Raw genomic sequence first — 19,687 nt, forward strand, 5'->3', positions numbered from 1 at the left:
TACATAGAAGACATCCAATGGTGTGGTCTGCTTTTTCCATTTAAATTCCAAACAAAAGGGAGATTTCCAATAATCATTGCCAATAGTTTTCATGTTGTTAAGTTAATACTTACAAGGAAAAGCCTAGAGGCCATCTAGTTACTCATAGACTGGATTCAGAATTTCCACAGCAAACTCATTGTGTCTTTAAAAATTAAACTCAGTAGAATTAGTGTTTGAATGTTTTCATATGAAAACAATATAAAGTGAATAGAAATAATAACCATTAACCATGTATAACTGAGTTATATGACGGAACTAGGTGAAGGGGTTGAATACCAAAGTGGTTACGAATTCCTATTGCTAGAGCACAGTGACAAAGATGGATGGCTGAGGAATAAAAATATGCAGTTTTTCTCTTGACTAAAAACATAAATGGATCTCATGAGGTTCAACTCATTAACACAGAATGTGTGCCCATCAAGCAACACGGGGCTTAGACATCATAGCTCACAATTTCAATAAACCTCCTTATTTTGCTTGGAGTTGGAAAACAAAAGCATATATATTATATAAAGCATATAATGTTTATTATAATACATATATACATGTATATATGTATATATACATATTCATCCATACACCCATATTATAAAATGACACTGCCCTTGTTTATACGGCCGTTGAGTGAAATGTGTTCCACGTTCTGAGGTCTGTAGCGCTCTTCGGGTATTTCAACTCCAGGCTGAAATAAGAACAGAACCTCCCATCCAGCTTAGACTTGAGCAGCCTCACTCGGAACTGAAAGGATGTGTGGACTCGGTTGCCTTACCGGCTTCTTTATACCAACACACACACCCCTTCTCATTGGCAGGTGGGCGCCCAGGCTTGGGGAAGAGATTTGCCGACGTACCCGGAAGTGTTTCCAAGTATTTATTTCTGGTTCTGGTGGTGGCGCGGCACTGGGTTCTGGGAGCCAAGGCAACCGAGATCCTGTCAAGCTTGGGAGAGCGCCCCCTTCTCCCGTGGCTTGGTGGACCCTGAGGCTGGGATGGCCCGGTGTCAGGCTCGCGCACCCGGAGGGGAGGCCTCGGGCTTTGGGGGAAAGCGTCGCAGTTCTTCCAGGAGCCCTAAACCCAGCAAGTCCACCCGCTCTCCGCGGGGCCGCCGCTCTCGCTCGCACTCTTGCTCTCGGTCCGGGGACCGCAATGGCCTCAGCCATCAGCTGAGTGGCCTCAGCCAGAGCTCCCGAAACCAGTCCTACAGATCTCGCTCGCGGTCGCGCTCTCGAGAGCGGTCGTCAATACCGCGGGGTGCCCCCTTCGCTTCTGCCTCGTCCGCCTATTATGGCGGCTATTCGCGCCCCTATGGGAGCGACAAACCGTGGCCTAGCCTCCTGGACAAGGAGAGGGAAGAGAGCCTGCGGCAGAAGTGAGTGAAACGAATGCATCTTCCCTTGCGCGAGCCCACTTGCCTTTGGAGTCTGATTTATCATTCATCTCATTCTGACTATTCGCATTTCACTCTCTCGCCTGCCTTGCACCCATGTTCCCTTCAAGTCACCCACAGCATCTTACTCCCTTTTCTCTTCCACTAGGTTTTCAGCCATCCTCAGGCTCCTTTATACAGTGTCCTGGTCTCCTGCTACCCTTTCTGCCTCCTGGCTTGTAGTGGACATGGCCAAGAGCCTGGGACCTACCGGAATTATAATATTTACATGGTTTTATCGTCACCATTCGTGAGCATGTTTTTCCCCTACTACTATGAGTTAGCTCGTGGGAAAAGAATCCCTATTGATCACAAAATTCTCAGTGCCTAGCACTTTGTAGGGGCACAAGCATTGTTGAATGATCAGACAGGTTTGGCATAACAAGATATGAAATGTAGCAAGGAGGGAAGGGTTGAGTCTAAAGGCTTAAGTTGGATGGGAGATAAAACCTGAGATGATGATTGAATGAAAGTAGGAAACGTGTTCTGCTAAACTGTAAATTAGGCTACATTGAGACAGATCTTGTTAAATGGACTCAATCTTTTCAATAATACGTCAATTTTTATTAATATATTTATATGTGTGAATGCCTTTTAATAATGGCACTGGTGATATAGGTGATGGGGATATCATTGATCTGATTTTTTTTCTCTTTAATTCTTTGTAGTTCTTTGTAGATTTTGGATGTTAGTCCCTTTTCAGAATATGTGATGTGCAAATGCGTTCTCTCATTCAGTGGGGTGTCTTTTCATTTTCATGATAGTTTGTTTCACTGTGCAGAAGCTTTTTAGCTTGGTATAGTCTCATTAGTTTATTTTTGCCTTGCTGTTATAGATGCATTCCCAAAGACATCCCTGAAAACTATGTCATGTAGTGTTTTGTCTGTTTTCTTCTGTGTATTATATTTTAACCATAGGTCTTAACATCCAAGTCTTTAACACATTTTGAGTTAATTTTTGTGTATGGTGTGAAGTAGTGGTCTCATTTCATTCTTTTACATGTGGATGTAAATGAACTCAATCTTTACCATGAAAATGAGATCAGAAGGAGATCCGGTTTATAATGAGTATTATAGTGGGAAAATGGATAGTTTGAGAAAGGAAAAGGGCTATAATTACTGCTGTGTAAGTCTTTTTAACTTGAAGTATGTTGGTTTATAACATAGAGGCTTCAAGTGTACAGATATACTTGTCAGCATCTGTAGATAATGCATTATGCGTCACCAAAAGTATTTTTTCCATCCATCTGTGTAAGTCTTGATATCTAGCGTTTATTAACTATTAAAACATGTTATGCACAGTACTAAGTGCTTTTACGTGCACTGTGTGTTTAAAAAAATAACAAGAAATTTAAAATTATTATAGGTACTGAGGGGACAGGTTTAGTTTCCAACAGGTGGGAGGTGCCTTCAAGATTATTTTCCTTTCAGCAGTAGAAGGTAATGATGCATAGTGATGGAGGGCTGACTCCAGAATCTGACTTCCTGAGATGTGCTTTGCTACTTGTGGTTGTGTGATCCTGCGCTAAGCTTCCTTTCTTTACCATATGAAAGGGGATAAAGTCAGCACAAAGGTTTTTATTTATTTTTATTTTTTTAAGATTTATTTATTTATGTATACAGGAACTAGGATATAAGCCAGAAGTGCGGGAGGTGAGAGGATTCACCAGAGACAGTGGGGAGCAGAACAGGCAGATGTACTGAAATACACTGCTGAGGGGAGCAGCAGGGGGGCAGGAGAGGTCTGCTGCACCATGTAGGTTGCTCCCTGGGAGACTGGGATCGAACTCATGCTGTAGAGGCTGGCAATAGCTTGACAGCGCTGTCTTTAACCCCTGCACCACCAGCACAAAAGTTTTTAGAATTGTAATGATTTGGTGCCTGTAACATAATAAATAATCCTTCAGTGTTAGATATTAGGATTTGGTGCATGGGCATAGAATCAATAAGAACAGTCCTGATTGGTTGAGAAACAAACCAATTTTCCAGAAAGTTATCTCAGCCTATGTCCATCAAAAAGCCACCAGCTTCTTAATGGAGAATCCTCACCAAAAATTGTTGGAACTTCTTGGATGAAATTTGTACATACAGAAAACAAATAACTTGGGCCTCCCTGGTGGCACAGGGATTAAAGTCAGTGCTGTCAGGCTGTCGCCAGCCACTGCAGCACAAGTTCGATCCCCAACTGGCCAGGAGCAACCCACATGGCGCAGCAGACCTCTCCTATCTTGCCTGCTGCTCCCCTCAGCACTGTATTTCAGTAGATTTGTTCCCCACTTTTCCTCTGGTGAATCCTCTCATCCCCCCACACACACTTCTGGCCTGTACCCCAGTTCTTGTATGCATAAATAAATAAATCTTTTTTAAAAAAGAAGATAGATAACTTTATCTTAAGAGTACAGATAAAGCCAAGTAACAACAGGGGTGAGAAATTGACTGCATGGTCTCACATACCATCAGGCATCTCCCCTGTGCCTTGTTCACTTATAGGTCATTCCCCTTGGGATTGTCTCTTTCAAGTGGGATACCTGATTCTGATGCTGCATGATTATAATACATTTTCCCTTAAATAAAGAGGTAAGAAGGGCTTCCCCGGTGGCGCAGCGGTTGAGCGCGGGGTTGCGAGGCTGCCCGCAGCCTCTGCAGTGCCGGTCGATCCCCGGCTGCTCCCCGGCCACCAGAGGAGGGTCCCACATGGCGCGCAGGCCTCTCCTGCCGCCCGCTGCTCCCCTCGGCGGTGTACTTCGGTCCTTCTGCCTGTTCTGCATCCTGCTCTGACTCTGGTGAATTCTCTCACCCTCCCGCGCATCTGACTGTACCCAGTGCTTGTATGAATAAATAAATAAATAAATAAATCTTAAAAAAAAAAAAAAATGATTTAAAAAAAAAAATAAAAAATAAAAATAAAGAGGTAAGAAAATTATCCAAGCAATCAAACCAGTTATATTTATTTTGTTTTTTTTTTTATTTATTTTTTTTAAATCTTTTTTTTTTTTTAATAGAGGCATGTTTTTATTTATTTGTTTGTTTGTTTGTTTTTTGTTTATACAAGCACTGGGTACAGTCAGAAGCGCGGGAGGGTGAGAGAATTCACCAGAGCCAGAGCGGGGAGCAGAGCAGGCAGAAGGACCGAAGCACACTGCTGAGGGGAGCAGCGGGCGGCAGGAGAGGTCTGCGTGCCATGTGGGACCCTCCTCCGGTGGGCGGGGAGCAGCCGGGGATCGAACCGGCGCCGCAGAGGCTCTGCGTGCAGCTTCGCAACCCAGCACTCAACCGCTGTGCCACCGGGGAGGCCCTAATTATATATATTTTGTATGGCTTTTTTTTTTTTTAAATGGAGTCACAGGCAGCTAAACTTTGAGGAATTGAGCTTTAGTTTTTTGCATTTTGTTTGTTTTTGAGTAATAGCAGGAACTTAGAGAAAAAAAATCACAAAACAAGTGTCCTCCAAGAGCAGATAGAGAATGTACGCCTTTTCCAAAAAGAAACAAAAGACAAAACAGAGAGACTATGCCTCATCGAATGATTTTTGTTAATTTTTTTCTTTTATTCTCAGGGATCCCTTTATTACTACTTCTGGTGCTTCATTTTTATTTTCTTTATTAAATCCTAGGTTTCTTAAACCCAAATGCTTGACCAAATCAAGACTAGAGACTGTACTTTGATAAATGTTTACATAAATGCAGTTACTTCCAAATGTAAAGCTGCTGCTATCGCCTATGGCAGAAGGGGAAGTGAGCATTAGGAGCTATGTCACAGCACAGCAGAAGGGCCGCATTCCACTGCTTCCCAGGCTATTTCTGGCCAGCTGCTCAGGCTGTCTGGAGTCTGCACCATTTGATAGAAGGAGCAGAACATCAGATCTCAAGTGTGGTGTTTACATGTCAGCCAAGTTTTTATTAAAGTTTAAAATGCCATGCATTTAGAAAACCAGAATTTATCCGTGGAGTTATAACTGACATGTCCATCTCTTCTAGGAGATTAAGTGAGAGAGAAAGGATTGGAGATTGGGAGCTCCTGAAGTATGGGGACTGTCTCCAAAGAACCCAGAACCAGAGTAAGTGACTAACAAATATGTTTTTAAAAGTAAAATTTGTTTAAATCCAGATGTTGAATGTCAAAATTTTTGTAAAGTGAAAAACTTTAAATGCAACTCGCATTTTTTTCTGTCATTTATGCTCTTCCACTCCTTAAGTTTTAAAGACATGGGACATACCTAAGAATGAAGACATGTTGCTAGTGGATATTAGCTCAAAAGTGCTAATTCTCTTTAAGTTGTAATTCATGGGGTGCTAATTTCCTATCATAGACAGGTTTTGTGTTAAAAACAAATACATTTATATTACATGATTTTGCATTTTTTAACCCAGTAGCAGATTGCATGTCAGATGTTAGCATTGCAGAGGGATTTTTTTAAAAATGAATATGAAATGAAAACCAGTATGGTTTTGTTTATGTAATTTTCCTGTATCTAATCTATTCAATCTCTCTAAATGTCTAATATTTCTTTTTCATTTTCTTTTCTCTTTGGTGTTATCCATAAGTTTCTTCTTTCCTCTCTTCTATTTCTGGGTCTACTGTCTTGTGATTTATCTTTAAGTTTTAAAAATATGGAACATACCTAAAAATTAAAACTTATTGCTAGTGGGTTATTGCGTGGTAATTATTCTCTTTAAATTATAATACATGGGGTGCTCATTTCTTACTTGTGGAAGAAGTCAGTGTTAAATAATACATTTGTGTTATTTTGAATTATTACTTCTCAGTGAACCCAATGCCAGGTATTAGAGTTACAAAGGGATTTTATAAATTAATATGCCTCATAGTTTTGTTTATTTTCCCTGTATCCAATACCATCTGAGGAATTAAAGCTTCTTTTTCATTAAAGAATTAAAGCTTCTTTTTCATTTCTTTTTCATTAAAGCTTCTTTTTCATTTCTTTCTTTTCTCTTGGTCGTCTTCCCTCTCCTCTGTTTCTTTGTCTACTTTATGTTGAGTTGAGGTAATATGCTTGAAAGGTAAACTTACCATTTCTGACAGGGCAATAAAACATTACTATCAGAAATTTGTTCTTGTGAGCATCTGCGGAGGGATGACTCAGGGCACAGAACTGACTTGCGTGGTGATCCAGTAGGTGCTGCACCAGCCGCCTAGCTCTTCTCTGCCATTGGCAAGCCCGGAGCAGGTGGGAATGCAGAGCAGCTTGTGAAAAACCCACTGTTATTTATGCACATGAGCGGACCAAGCTCCAAACCTGGCCTTGCGCTCCATGCCGTTTGGTACCCCAGCTGGGACAGATGCCTGAGGTACACAGGGTGGCAGGAGTTTCTCTCTGTATTGTCCACAAGGCTGAATGATATGGAGCTTCCCTGGGCCCCTCTCAGGCTCAGCTCCCCCCTCAGTTCCACATGACCTGTCTGCTGAGCCTCAATTTCCCCCTCTGTCCCATGGCCCTTCTGCTGAGCCTCAGTTAACCTTCTCTCCCAGAGAGTCATTGTGCAGAATGCGTACATGATGCCTCAGTGCCTGGCACACAAGGAAGCCTGAAGTGGTCATTTCCAACCCTTGACAGAGGCTTAGACCTCTGTGGAGGGATGTGAGCCTTGTGTCTCTCTCAATTTCCAAATTCTCCATTTGAGTGATGGTATGTTGTTCTGGCTTTGCCTAACAGCTGAGAGCTTGATGAAGAAATTTGTTCTTACAGATTCCTTTGGAAAATGCTCAAAAAAAAAATCTGAGCTCAAAGAATTATAGTTGAAAACAATTTTATATCAAAATTATTCCAGATGTGATCTTCAGAGGAAAAGGTTTTCTAATAGAAGAATTCCCTTCTTAAACTATTGCAGACTTTTAATAATACTCATTTTTCAGAATTCTCTACAACAGGAGAAATCTTATAGGTGGTGGGTTCTTCTTACTCTGGGGAGACAGAACAGCCCACTGCTCAATCACAAGCCTGTCACCCCACAGAATAAAGTGTTGAGTCCTCAGCATTCTTATCTCCAGTTCTCTCATCTTTCCTTATGGTTCTCATTTCACTGCATTTTCTCTGTGGGTTCTTAAAATGTAAAGTTTACATGTTGCTTTCAGTTTGAATAACTGAATCAGTTCCTGAATTCACTTGCAAAGTAAGTATGTGTGGAGATTTCCCCATACCAACAAACAGTTCTTGCATGTCTGAGAATTTAATTCATTTCTGACTCTGCCTACCTGAAACAGCTTCAGATTTCACTGGTCCAGGGCTCAGTCTCCCAAGAACTCCCTCCTTCACAAACCAGTTGCAAACCCAGCCTATTACCTGTGTTTTGGACCAGCTGACTACAGATTGAAGATTCCCATGATCCCGTCCTTAGACTTCAGATGCCAGTGACAAGCCCAGATTGTTACCCATGCTTCTTGCCAACTGGGTATTCCACAATCCCCACCTGAGGTGGGATTAATTTATTAGAACAACTCACAGGACTCAGAGAAACATTTTACCTACTAGAGTACTGATTTATTAATAAAAGGCATAATTTAGAACAGCCTGATGGAAGAAATGCACACAGCAAGATACGCAGAAAGGGCACAGAACTTCTGTATTATGAGAGCACCTCTCTCGTAGCTCCCAACACTTCCACTCATCACCAACCTGGAACTCTCAGAACCCTGTCCTCTTACATTTTTATGGAGACAGGCGTGATTAACTCTATCCATTGGTGACTGAGTCAACCTCCAGGCTCTTTCCCTTCCCTGGAGATACGTGTTTACGGGGTAGGGTGGGACTGAAAGTCCCCTCTCATCAAAGGTTGACTTCACTGGCAACCAGCCCCCAACCTTAAGTGCTTTTGAAATGTTGTCTCATTAGCAAAGCTTTCATTACTTCAGAAATTCCATGGTTTTTAGGAGTTCTGCCAGAAACAGGGATGAAGATCAAATATATATATATATAATATATATATATATATATGGATTTCTTATTATAAATCATGACACAGTAGCACTTTGTAAATTCTAAAGCAATAACCACACAAATGATTATCATATTATTAAGGGGTGGTAGATAATCCTCTTACAAAAGCAGCCCAGTGCTTGCTTTTAATGGTTCTTGGACAATCAGTTTGGTACTGAAAATTTTAAGCCTATATTTTTATACTCAGTGGTTCACATTTCATCACTTTCCCGATTCTTACAACCACTTTCTTTAAATTCAGCTCTGATGAACATACACCGGTAGAGGATGAAGAACCAAAGAAAAGCAGCACTTCAGCTTCTACTTCAGAAGGTAGTTTTAAAATACAGAACCTTTTTTTAAAATATTTATTTTTTATTTATACAATAGTTGGGGTACAGGCCAGAGGCACAGGAGGGTGAGAGGATTCACCAGAGACAGAGCGGGGAGCGGAACAGGCAGACAGACCAAAAGCACTGCTGAGGGGAGCAGCGGGCGCAACAGGAGAGGTCTGTCGTGCCATGTGGGAATCTCCCTGGCCAGCTGGGAATTGAACCTGTGCTGCAGAGGCTGCGGACAGCTTCACAGCCCTGCGTTCAACCCACTGCATCACCAGGGAGGCCCTGCAGAGCCTTTTTAATTCAGAAGTTTTTAAAAAGTTTATAGTTAAACATTAGATTTTACTTTTACTCAAATTGCATATCATCTATGCCTTTTCAATATTTCAAATACAATAAATTTGATACTCAAAAATACTTCATTAGAAGTTATTTATTTGTATTTTATGTAGAAGAAAAAAAGAAGAAGAAGAAGAAGTCTAGTCGCTCAAAAGAAAGGTCCAAGAAGAGGAGAAAGAAAAAATCATCTAAAAGAAAACACAAGAAGTATTCTGACGATAGTGACAGTGACTCTGATTCTGAAACAGACTCCAGTGGTAAGAAGACCAACATTCCGCAAGCCGGGCTTCAGTCCATGGGTCCTTCTTGAAGCTTACCTTAGAAGAAGGCCTCGAGACAGTGACAGCCGAGTATTTCTGAACACCTTGTGCCAGGCCCTGCTAAGTGCTTGGTTTTCACGGTGCCTGTTAACCCACACAGTGAGTGGAGGAGGCATCTTAGGCATGCGGCAGCTTCTAAGCACCATACTCAAGGCCACACTGTGGGGAGTCAGACCTCAGCCACATGGCTCCAGATGGGTTGTGTGTGTGTTCTGTACAAGGCAGGTGACACTGAACCAAGTCGGGACTGGGCTGCCAGACATTTGGTGCCAAACCAGGCCCTCCAGGGCCACATCAGCTCAAGGAAGGCTCTGTGGGCATTCCTGACACTGAGTGGGCACCCTTGTGTGACTTGTAAAAAGTCAGTCCATAGAGGACCACCTTCAAGCTGGTGGCTGATTTAAGGACAACCCCACACCCCGAGGAGTAGCACATCACTGAAGCCACCTTTTTGTGCCTTCTGCTGGCTGATGATTGGCAGGGTGCCTCCTCTGGAGACACATTACACAAAAGTGCCCCTTCCTCTAATGTCACCTGACTTTCCTGGCCTTCCTGGTCCAGGAAGGGGCCTCCTAGGAGACTCAACTTTCTTAACACCCAAATCTGAACATGTCAGCCCCCCACACACACAAATTCCTTCAGTAGTTCTCATAACCTTCAAGGTCAAGTCCAGACCTTGGTCAGTCCCTCCACTCACATACATCCTGTCAGTCTCTGGCAGCATTTTCTGTGGCCTGAGAACGACTTTCTATTTCCTAATTTTCCATGTTCCTGTTTCTGTTACTTGGAACAGAGTCTGTCTTCTTATGATGCCAGCCAATCCCTGCATGTGTCTCGGCTACTCATTTTGACAATGGGCCTGCATTACTTTAGTGATAAAACTCATTTTGAAAAGAACTAGCCTAAGAGTCACATTTTCTTTGTCAGCATTCACCTACACTCCCAAATCAGCCTGCTTTTGAGACTCCTCTGTATGCCCAGAGCACCCTGCGCACCCTCTAGCACTCCAGATCCTTCTTATCTCCTTATCTGTCTGCTCCATTAACCTGAGCTCCTGGAAAGCACCACCCCCCAAACACACATAGGTTTTTTCCTCTTTTTATCATGAAAATATTCAGACATTCAAAAAAGTAAAGAGAATAGTATAATTAATACCATACGCTTATCACCTAAATTTTAAGTTATTAGCATTTTGACATATGGGATTTTGCTAAGATAATGAAAGTAATTTATCACACTGACACCCTAAATGTTTCTGTACACATCTCAGAATGAAGACTTATTTCTACTTAATCATAATACTATCATCTAAGGCAATAAGATTAATAATGATACCCTATATCACCAAATATTTACTATGAATCTAATGTCTTTGCCCCCAGTCCCTAACACATTTCCTGAAAAGTTGCAGTAAATGTTTGAATGAATTCATTTCTTAGTGAAAACAAGTAGAACAGCAATAGGATATTTAGCTACTCGAAATATTGTGGTTTTTAGAGTTAATTTGTTTATAATGTGCTTCATTTTACAGATGATGATAATACCAAAAGGAGAGCCAAGAAAGCCAAGAAAAAGGAAAAGAAGAAGAAACGCAGATCGTTAGTCTTTCTTCACATTTTATTATGGAAAAGTTCAAATATATATATATTTACATAAAATAAAATTATCCTCCACCTAGCTGGAATAGTTATCAACTCATGGGCAGTCTCTATCGCCCACCTTCCCATTATTTTGAAGCCAACCCCAGATATCATTCCATGCATATACCATTATGTTTTTCTAAAAAATAGTCGTTCTTTAAAAAAAATTATAACCACAGTTCTGTTATTACACCTAAAATATTTAACAATAATTCCTCAATTCTTAAGTTTTTATAAGCAGCTTATTCAAATCAGGATCCAAATAATGCCCATAGCCAGGGTGTTGGTGGTATAGTGGTTAGCATAGCTGCCTTCCAAATAATGCCCCTAAATTTCAGTTGGTTGATAAGTCTCTGACATCTCTTTAAATCAATAGGTTCCCCTTCCCTGTTGTTCCTGCAGTTTGTTTGGTGAAGAAACCAGAGTTTCCCTGAACTATGTATTTGGCTGATTTTATTCTTATGGTGTACTTTAACATACTGTTTATGCTCTTTATTTCCTGTAGATTAAAGACTTGACAAAGTACAGGATTTAGTTTTTAGCAGGAATACTTCATAAGCGATTCTGTGCTGTGTATCAGGAGGCAGATAATGTCTGGTTGTCTCTTTTGTCATATTAACAGCCATTGATGGTTATTGCCCAGGGATTAGGGATTGTGAAATGTCGATAGTCTCATTCTGGCTGGCTTTCTTCATTTATTGATAGAATAATTCTATGAAAGGAACCTACCTCATCAAGTATTTGGTTACCCTGAAGTACAATTTGTATAGAAAGAGCAGGACAACTACTTTTTTTTTATTTGTCTTAGTTGTTTTCAAAATGATGAATTGGATTTTTTAGTATCATTATGAACCCAAGGTTTAAAATATATTTGATGTATTTTAATCCATTGCACATAAAACTATTGATGCTCAACTTAGTAAGAACTGTGTTTTAAATTGCTTTATTTCTGCTATCTTTCTACAACATAAGAACTGTATTTCATTGTTCCTTTTAGGAATCTTTTGGTATAGTAAAACATGATTTGGTTAAATAAGATTTTTTCATTAAAATTATTCTCTAACAAAAGTTTGAATAAGCTGAGAATTCAAATCATATTAATCAGTCTTTCATTGCCTTGAAAAAATAATAATGCCCTTAAACATGGGAATATAAAGTCAATTTGTATCAAATTATAATCACTTTAGGAAGAAGTATAAGAAAAAGAAGTCTAAGAAGAGCAGAAAAGATTCCAGTGATTCAAGCTCTAAAGACTCCCAAGAAGAGTTTCTAGAGAATCCCTGGAAGGATAGATCAAGTAAGTTCTTCTGATAGACTCTAAAAACAAAGAAAACATTAACTGATGAGTCAAAATGTGACTGTGTTTCTGAATATCTCTCATGCAGAGCCTGAAGAACCCTCAGATTTAATTGGCCCAGAGGCTCCCAAAACACTTGCCTCTCAAGATGATAAACCTTTGAAGTAAGTAACAGCATAGAGTATCTAAAGTACCTTCCCAAAGTATGACCCTAACTTTCCAAACATACCTCCCTCTACTCCCTTGTTTATTTACACCCCAGTTTCCAGCTGAGCTGAACTAAACTACCCTGTGTTTATTGTGTACTTTCCTACTATTATGCCTCATTCAGCATACTTCTCCCAGCATGCCTTGCCTTCTTTTCCCAGCCCAGTTTTCTTCACTACCCCCAGTTTCTTGCTGTTAAAATCTTTATCATCTTTCAAAGCCCCTATCAAAGAAAGTGGGTATATGCTGATTCCCATATCGTCCCTCCACAAGTAGATGACTCCTACGCCTCTTTCATTCTTTAGAAATCACAACATTTTCTATTTTGTGCAATGTATTATATAGTCTATATACATTATATTGCAGTTATATCCTTATTCATATGTAAATTCCATAAGAACAGAAACTATTTTTGATATAAAAGCTTTGAGTTTAATAGGTATTCAAGATGCATTCAATGAATTGTATGAAAGATTGGTAGTTTTTAAAATCTCCCTGATGAAAGTTAATAGATAATTATTACTATATAGCATTATTAATGGTTATAAGTCTAAAAAGTATGGTAACCTAAGGTTTATTATTTCATTTTTTTAAGATTTATTTATGCATACAAAACAGGGGTACAGGCCAGAGGTGTGGCGGGGTGGGGGGGTTGAGAGAATTCACCAGAGACAGAGTGGGGACCAGAACAGGCAGACCTACTGGAATACACTGCTGAGGGGAGCAGCAGGCGAGACAGGAGAGGTCTGCTGTACCATTTGGGCTAGCTCCCTGGCTAGGGGTCAAACTCATGCTACAGTGGTCACCGACAGCTTCATAGTGCTGAGACCCAACCCCTTGTCCCGCCAGGGAGGCCCTATTATTTCTTTTTTGAAGGGGAAAAGAGACAGGGTATCAACTGGAGGCAGAAGCTATGAGGCAATAGCTATAGGAATAAATTGTTCATACTTGTAAACCATGGATCTGTATTCACTAACATCATTTCTTTTGTTCTTCCATAGTTTCTCTGTGTGACTGGATTAATTCACAGTGGGCTTCCCAGCAACTGTTTCTCCTCCTGTTTCCTGAAAAAAAAAAATGTTTCATTTTGTGCTCTCTTTGGATGATGCGATTTTTATAATGACCTTTTCTGAATTCTGCATTTCTTCATAGCTATGGCCATGCTCTGTTACCGGGTGAAGGTGCAGCTATGGCTGAATATGTAAAAGCTGGAAAACGTATCCCACGAAGAGGTGAAATTGGATTGACAAGTGAAGAAATTGCATCATTTGAATGCTCGGGTTACGTAATGAGTGGTAGCAGGTATGTACTTGTCACTGAGGTCAGTTTCCATGATAGATCTTTTCCTTCTCACTACCAGAATTATATTTTGATGATTGATTTTCATTAAGAGATCATTCCTAATGAAAACTAGAGTGTAAATATTGTTTAAATATAGATTTTTTATTAGTAAAAACGGGGCTGTATAAAATTCCAAGTATGTATGCAACTCAGCCTGAAATTTAGCTATGTCTCCAACTTCAAAGAGTTGATCTTTCCAGTTGCCCTTTCCTAGTTTATACTTTGGTATAGATAGTGTTATCTTCTGGAGGATATAGTTTAATTCAGCTATTACTGCTGCCCCAGGAGGAATGTGACATTTTGGTAGATTTTCATAAGACAGTATTTCCTGGTTCTGAGTTTACCTGTAGTTCTTTAGGACTCTGAGAATGAAGAGCAGAAAAGGAATGTGATAGACATCAGATTCAATATGGGAAAATGAATGTAAACTTGGGGAAGAGAAAGAAATATACTAGAAGAAATGAGGAAAGTGAATTAATAAGCATCAGTACCAAGTTCAAACTGAGTTCTGGATTTTTTTAATTTTTTAAAGTAGATAAATATCTTTAAATGAAATTGGAGGCAAATATTTGAAGAAGCACCTCCAGAATCTTAGAATTCTGAGGACCAACATAACATTTGAAAACATTTTATCAGAGAACTAACACAGGAAGATAAGAAAAAGAGTTATAAGGATTGGAAAGGAGATAGAATACTGTCATTTTTTGTGAATATGATTATTTACATAGAAAATCATAAAGAATCTTCAGATGATTCATAAATAATAGGGTTTAACAAATGCTTGGATATAAGGTTAAGAAACAAGTCAATTGCATTTCTATGTATCAGCAACAAACCACTAAAATGTAATTTGTAATTAAAACATTTATGATCATAACAGAGTATATAAAAGACTTAAGACTAAATCTTCGCCAAAAAATGTCTAAGACCTCTACAAGGAAAACTGTAAAACATTATTAAGAGACAGTAAAGAAGTCCTAAATAAATAGATACCATCTTCATGAATGGAAAGACAACATTGAAAAGTTGTCAGTTCTTACCAAAATGATCTATAGATTCAGTGAAGTTCCAGTCAAAATCATAGCAGAATTCTTCATAATACTTAATAAGATGATACTAAAATTAGTATGTTAGACTAGAGGGGCAAGAATAGCCAGATGACTTGTGAAGAAGAGCAAGAAAATGAGATCTGCCCTTCCAGATATAAGGACTTATTATGAAACTCGCAGCACTTTAGAAAGCATGTAGGAACAAATGAATTGTTCAGAAGAACAATTCAAAATATAGAGCCCAGGGCAAAGTCATACAAGTATATGAAAGAGTTTTTGGCAGGTGAGAACAGTAAGGAAAGAAGGAGGTACTCAGTAATTGCAGCAGGAAAACAGAGATTATCCATGTGGAAAAGATGAAGGGAAAGCCCTATATCACCATATTTAAAAATCTGTGCAGCTAGATTAAGGACTAAAATGTCAGGAAACAACTTTAGCACTTTTAGTATAAATTGAGTAGGTATCTATTATTAGATATTTGAGTGAGGAATTATTTCTTAAAGAAAAAAATGCACTAACCATAAAATATTGATAAATTTGCCTACGTTAAAAGTAAGACTTTTTGTTCATCACAAGACATCTTAAAATAAGTAAAAATCAAGTTCCAAGCTGGGATAAGGTCTTGCAGTACACACAACTGATAAAGAGTTAGTGTTGAGGCTGTTTGAAGAATACCATAAACGGTCCAAAGAAAGAGTGGTACAGTAGCACAAACAGGCATTTGTCAGAAGAAAAGTTTATGTATGGCCTCTACATGCATGAAAGATATTCAATATCATTGGAGATGGAAATCAAGACCATCTACTGAAATACCATTTTATACCCATTTGATAGTTTCTAGCTCAAAGTTCTAACAACTGTAAGCATTAGAGAGGTGTGGATCTATTTAAGAAATCACTTAAGGATCTCTTAAATATTGCTGGTAGTCATATGAGTTAGTACAAGCACTGTGAGAAACAGTCTGATATTATCTTGGATAGTTGAACATTCATATATTTTAGGACCCAGCAACTCCATACCTAGGTAACCAAGAGAAAATTGTTCCCATGTGCTAAGAGATCTATACATAGCAGTTATTACAGCATTGTTCACAAAGCACTTTCTGGTCCAGATAGACTGCTTACTCACTGTCTGTCCTCTAAGCAACCTAAATACATCATTATCTTCTTGATTCTCCATCCTGCCACTCTCCCCTCTTCACACTTGCCTGAAATGATTCTTTCCTCTTCTCTTTACTTAGTTTTCTCTATTTTTAAGACAGAACTCGTTTCATCCTGAACTGATTTTCCCTGTAAATAAACAGACATTTTGAAGATGATGCTGCCTTTGCCCCTGTACTTTTCTGATTTGGTATTTATCCTAAGTTCCATCTTTCTTTTCTTTGAGCTGCTACTGGATTCTAAGGAAGTTAAATCCACTCACAAAACTCACCAAAAAATTCAGTTGTAGACTTAGACTTGGTTATTTTGGTTGTATAGTAAATTGGAAGCTTGAAGAAGTTCCACCTGATTAGTGGCAACCTAAATCTTTCATCTACCCTTCTATCAATTCCACAAAAGCAAATTCTACATATCACCTAGTTTAATAATTTGTCCATTTCTATTGTTGTACTGGAACTAGATTTATGACCGCAATATGTGAAATAAAAACATTCACTATATTGACAGAAATCAGATCATTATCTGAATACTAGAAATGAACGAAAGGATGTGGCACACAAAATGATCTCTTGAAAATCTAACCTTTTACAAAACGGTTGAAAACTTTTTGTTAAGAAAGGATTAGTGAGGAAGTACTATGAGAATAACTGCTAAGAAATTAAGCCAAAACTAAAATGATCTCCAGGCATCGCCGAATGGAGGCTGTGCGGCTGCGAAAGGAGAACCAGATCTACAGCGCTGATGAGAAGAGAGCCCTGGCGTCCTTCAACCAAGAAGAGAGGCGAAAGAGAGAAAACAAGATTCTGGCCAGTTTTCGAGAGATGGTATACAGAAAAACTAAAGGGAAAGATGACAAATAAGGATTTTCTGGTTGTTCAGCAGACATTTTTAACAACAAAAAAAGAAAGTCTGGGTTCCATATATACATTCAAAAAGATGATCATGATCTGAAAAAGCTTTACAGTGCTACTGTGCCTTCTATTTAATTCTTTCAGTCCTTCAAGAAAAAGCTGCTTATTGATAGAACTTTAGCAAGTTCTTTGGGTTATTTTGGATTGACCATAATAACTTTCTGGTTTAAAAATCCAAGTTATATATGAAATCCTACTGTATCGGGAGTGGCAGCATTGAGAAAAAGTATCAGCGAGATGAGAAACTTAACTCTCACACCATGGGACAGTGCTACTGGTAATTCTACATGATGCCTGCCCCACCCCAACCCCATTTGAACTTGTGGGAAATTATCATTTCTCTATGTTGAAAGTGTTATAAATGGACTTGATAGAAACATACTTGTGTTAACAAAATGAAGGCATTGATTAAAAAAAAATTAGTAAATCAGGAATTTGAAAATTGACTTGTATAGTATAGTGTATAGTCTGCCCTGGAAATAATTTATTTTGGTTTTAGGCCCTACCTCTACCCCCAAACCAACAAACAAACCAAAAAGCAAACTAACCCACAGACTAGTTGAATTGAAAATGTAAACATTAATATTTTTAATTTCCTAATAGGTTACTTAAAAATGATTCTTTCAAATATAAAATATTGGGAAGTCTGCCTCTGTGCCTAGCTTTCCATCTAAGCTAGGTCCATCTGGATCATTATTTGAATACTAGAATGAATGGGAGTTAACAATGGTCGGAATTTAAAAGGGAAAAATACAATGAATCATTGTTTTAACTTAGTTGTTTCATAAGGATGAAACAAAAATGATATTAAACATGTTTTAAGCCTGCCATTATGTAATAATATTTCATTGTAAAGATTGGTAAACCTTTCAGTTTATTTTTTTAGAGCTGTCATTCAGGTTAATGTTTCATTTTGTACAGAACCCCCTTACTTTATTACATTTTTATGGTAATTGACTTTTAAGTTTATGAGAAAAGGAGAATTCTGGAATCATGAGACCATGATCTTTTTCCTTCCCTTATTTTGTTCTATTTTAGCTGGGTCACAAGAGTGAAAAGGAAGGGGACAAATGGAATTTTGACTATTTGTGTTAAGGTTATTTTTAATTGCATTATTGTTATATGCCTTGGATAAATTTTAATTTCCTGGATGATAGAGAAATTGATTCTGCTATTATAAAATGCTCTCTCTCCTTATAGTAATTTAAAGTAGTTTTTCTCAAAGTTTTAAAATAAGGCCATCATATTTCTATGTATGGATCAAAATGTTACTACTTAGCATATGTTCTAGAAAATTATCTACCTTTAACCCACAGTTAATAAACTGGACAGCCAGTTGGCATGTAGCAACACTTGTGACCCCTAAATTTGAAGTGGATTTTCATTTATCATTATTCTTGCCTAACATAATAAATCTATTGTTTCCAAAAGTTTCAAGAAAACTAGGTCCCAAATTTGTGAGTCTTAATCCATCCACTTCCCTGTGTAATAAAACTTAAATGAATAACTTCCATTTGAAGATATTGTTCTCTGAGAACATTCTTCTTTGTTACTAGTTCCTAGAGAGTGAAGGAGTTTGTTCTCTGATTTTCTGTCAGCAAGGTAGTTTAAATGTGACAATTTGGTGATATATGAATATTGTGGATTTTCATTTAATTCTCCTGTCTCCTCCACAGATTAGATACTCAACAAATGTTTGTTGAGTAAATAGAAGAAAATATATTAATTTATTTCAGAACTTTACCATTTCTTTCATCAAGATTTGTTTGGGAAAGATGTACTAAAGAGCAGCTTCGGTAGCATATTCTTTGGGAAAGAGGAGAGAAGAATTAAAGGGCTAAAAGTATTTTATTTTCAGCTTATGAAAGTTACTCCTTCAAACTGTGTTCAGTCACCTGAGCCATAAGTCCAATGGGAGGGCTATTGTATTTGAAATATATTTTTTATTCTCCAAGAATTATCTCGCCTGTTGCTCTGATAAGATGTTCTATCCTTTTTCCTTTATTGTACAAATTTACAGTTTTAAAAAAAATTACCCACAGTCTTACTACATCAATTGTCTTTAGTGTTCTGTGTTCCCTTCCAGTGCTTGCTTCCATGAATATGTAATCTGACGTACCTGTAAGTAATTACTCGTAACGTGATTTTGTCTTTGGTATTTTAAAACTTTGCAACCAGGCAAGATAGCCTCACAAGGATGGTAAGAACAAGTGATGATCATGTGTGAGGCTGGGAAGAAAGCATGAAATAAGTAAGGGTGGTGATTGATCCTGTCTCTGTTTCATTGTCCCCAGCACTCAAATCACCTGGCAATATGCCCGATTTCAAGAGTTTCAGATCAAGCACTGTTTAACAGTGAGGCTTAACTCACAGGAAATAAAAGAGTCCTGTGAATAAGGAAACCCCCCAGTCTGGTTATATTATGAACTGTGGAATTGTTGCCATTTTGCTGTTTTCCAGTTGTGCCCATAAAGAGATATGCTAGCTGGAGACAGGATCAGATGGGGCAACAAACAACCAAGTACCAATCTCATTTTAGTCTTACAGGTGAATTTAAGCAGCTCTCTAAACTCAGCTCTGTACCTGTAAGTCTCTGAGTGATGCAGATAGTGATGGGGAAATAGAAAACAACTCAGTGATCACTCTGCTAATGTGATGGAAGTTGCCAAATGGAAAATAAATGAATGT

The 19,687-nt window shown here is 38.6% G+C and overlaps 1 protein-coding gene across 1 annotated transcript; it reads left to right on the plus strand.

Moving 5' to 3' along the window:
- The first annotated feature begins 1,030 nt into the window (after positions 1-1,030).
- On the plus strand, positions 1,031-17,119 carry NKAP (NFKB activating protein). The gene is given in 10 exon segments (XM_037512015.2): positions 1,031-1,410; positions 5,444-5,469; positions 5,472-5,523; positions 8,660-8,730; positions 9,188-9,331; positions 10,926-10,992; positions 12,222-12,331; positions 12,420-12,495; positions 13,691-13,840; positions 16,774-17,119. Coding segments are annotated over 10 exon segments (1,251 nt in total). The 3' UTR covers positions 16,949-17,119.
- The last annotated feature ends 2,568 nt before the right edge of the window (positions 17,120-19,687 follow it).

Source organism: Talpa occidentalis, unplaced genomic scaffold, assembly GCF_014898055.3.
Source record: "Talpa occidentalis isolate TD23 unplaced genomic scaffold, MPIMG_talOcc4v2.1 talOcc4.15, whole genome shotgun sequence".
Taxonomy (NCBI): Eukaryota; Metazoa; Chordata; class Mammalia; order Eulipotyphla; family Talpidae; genus Talpa; species Talpa occidentalis.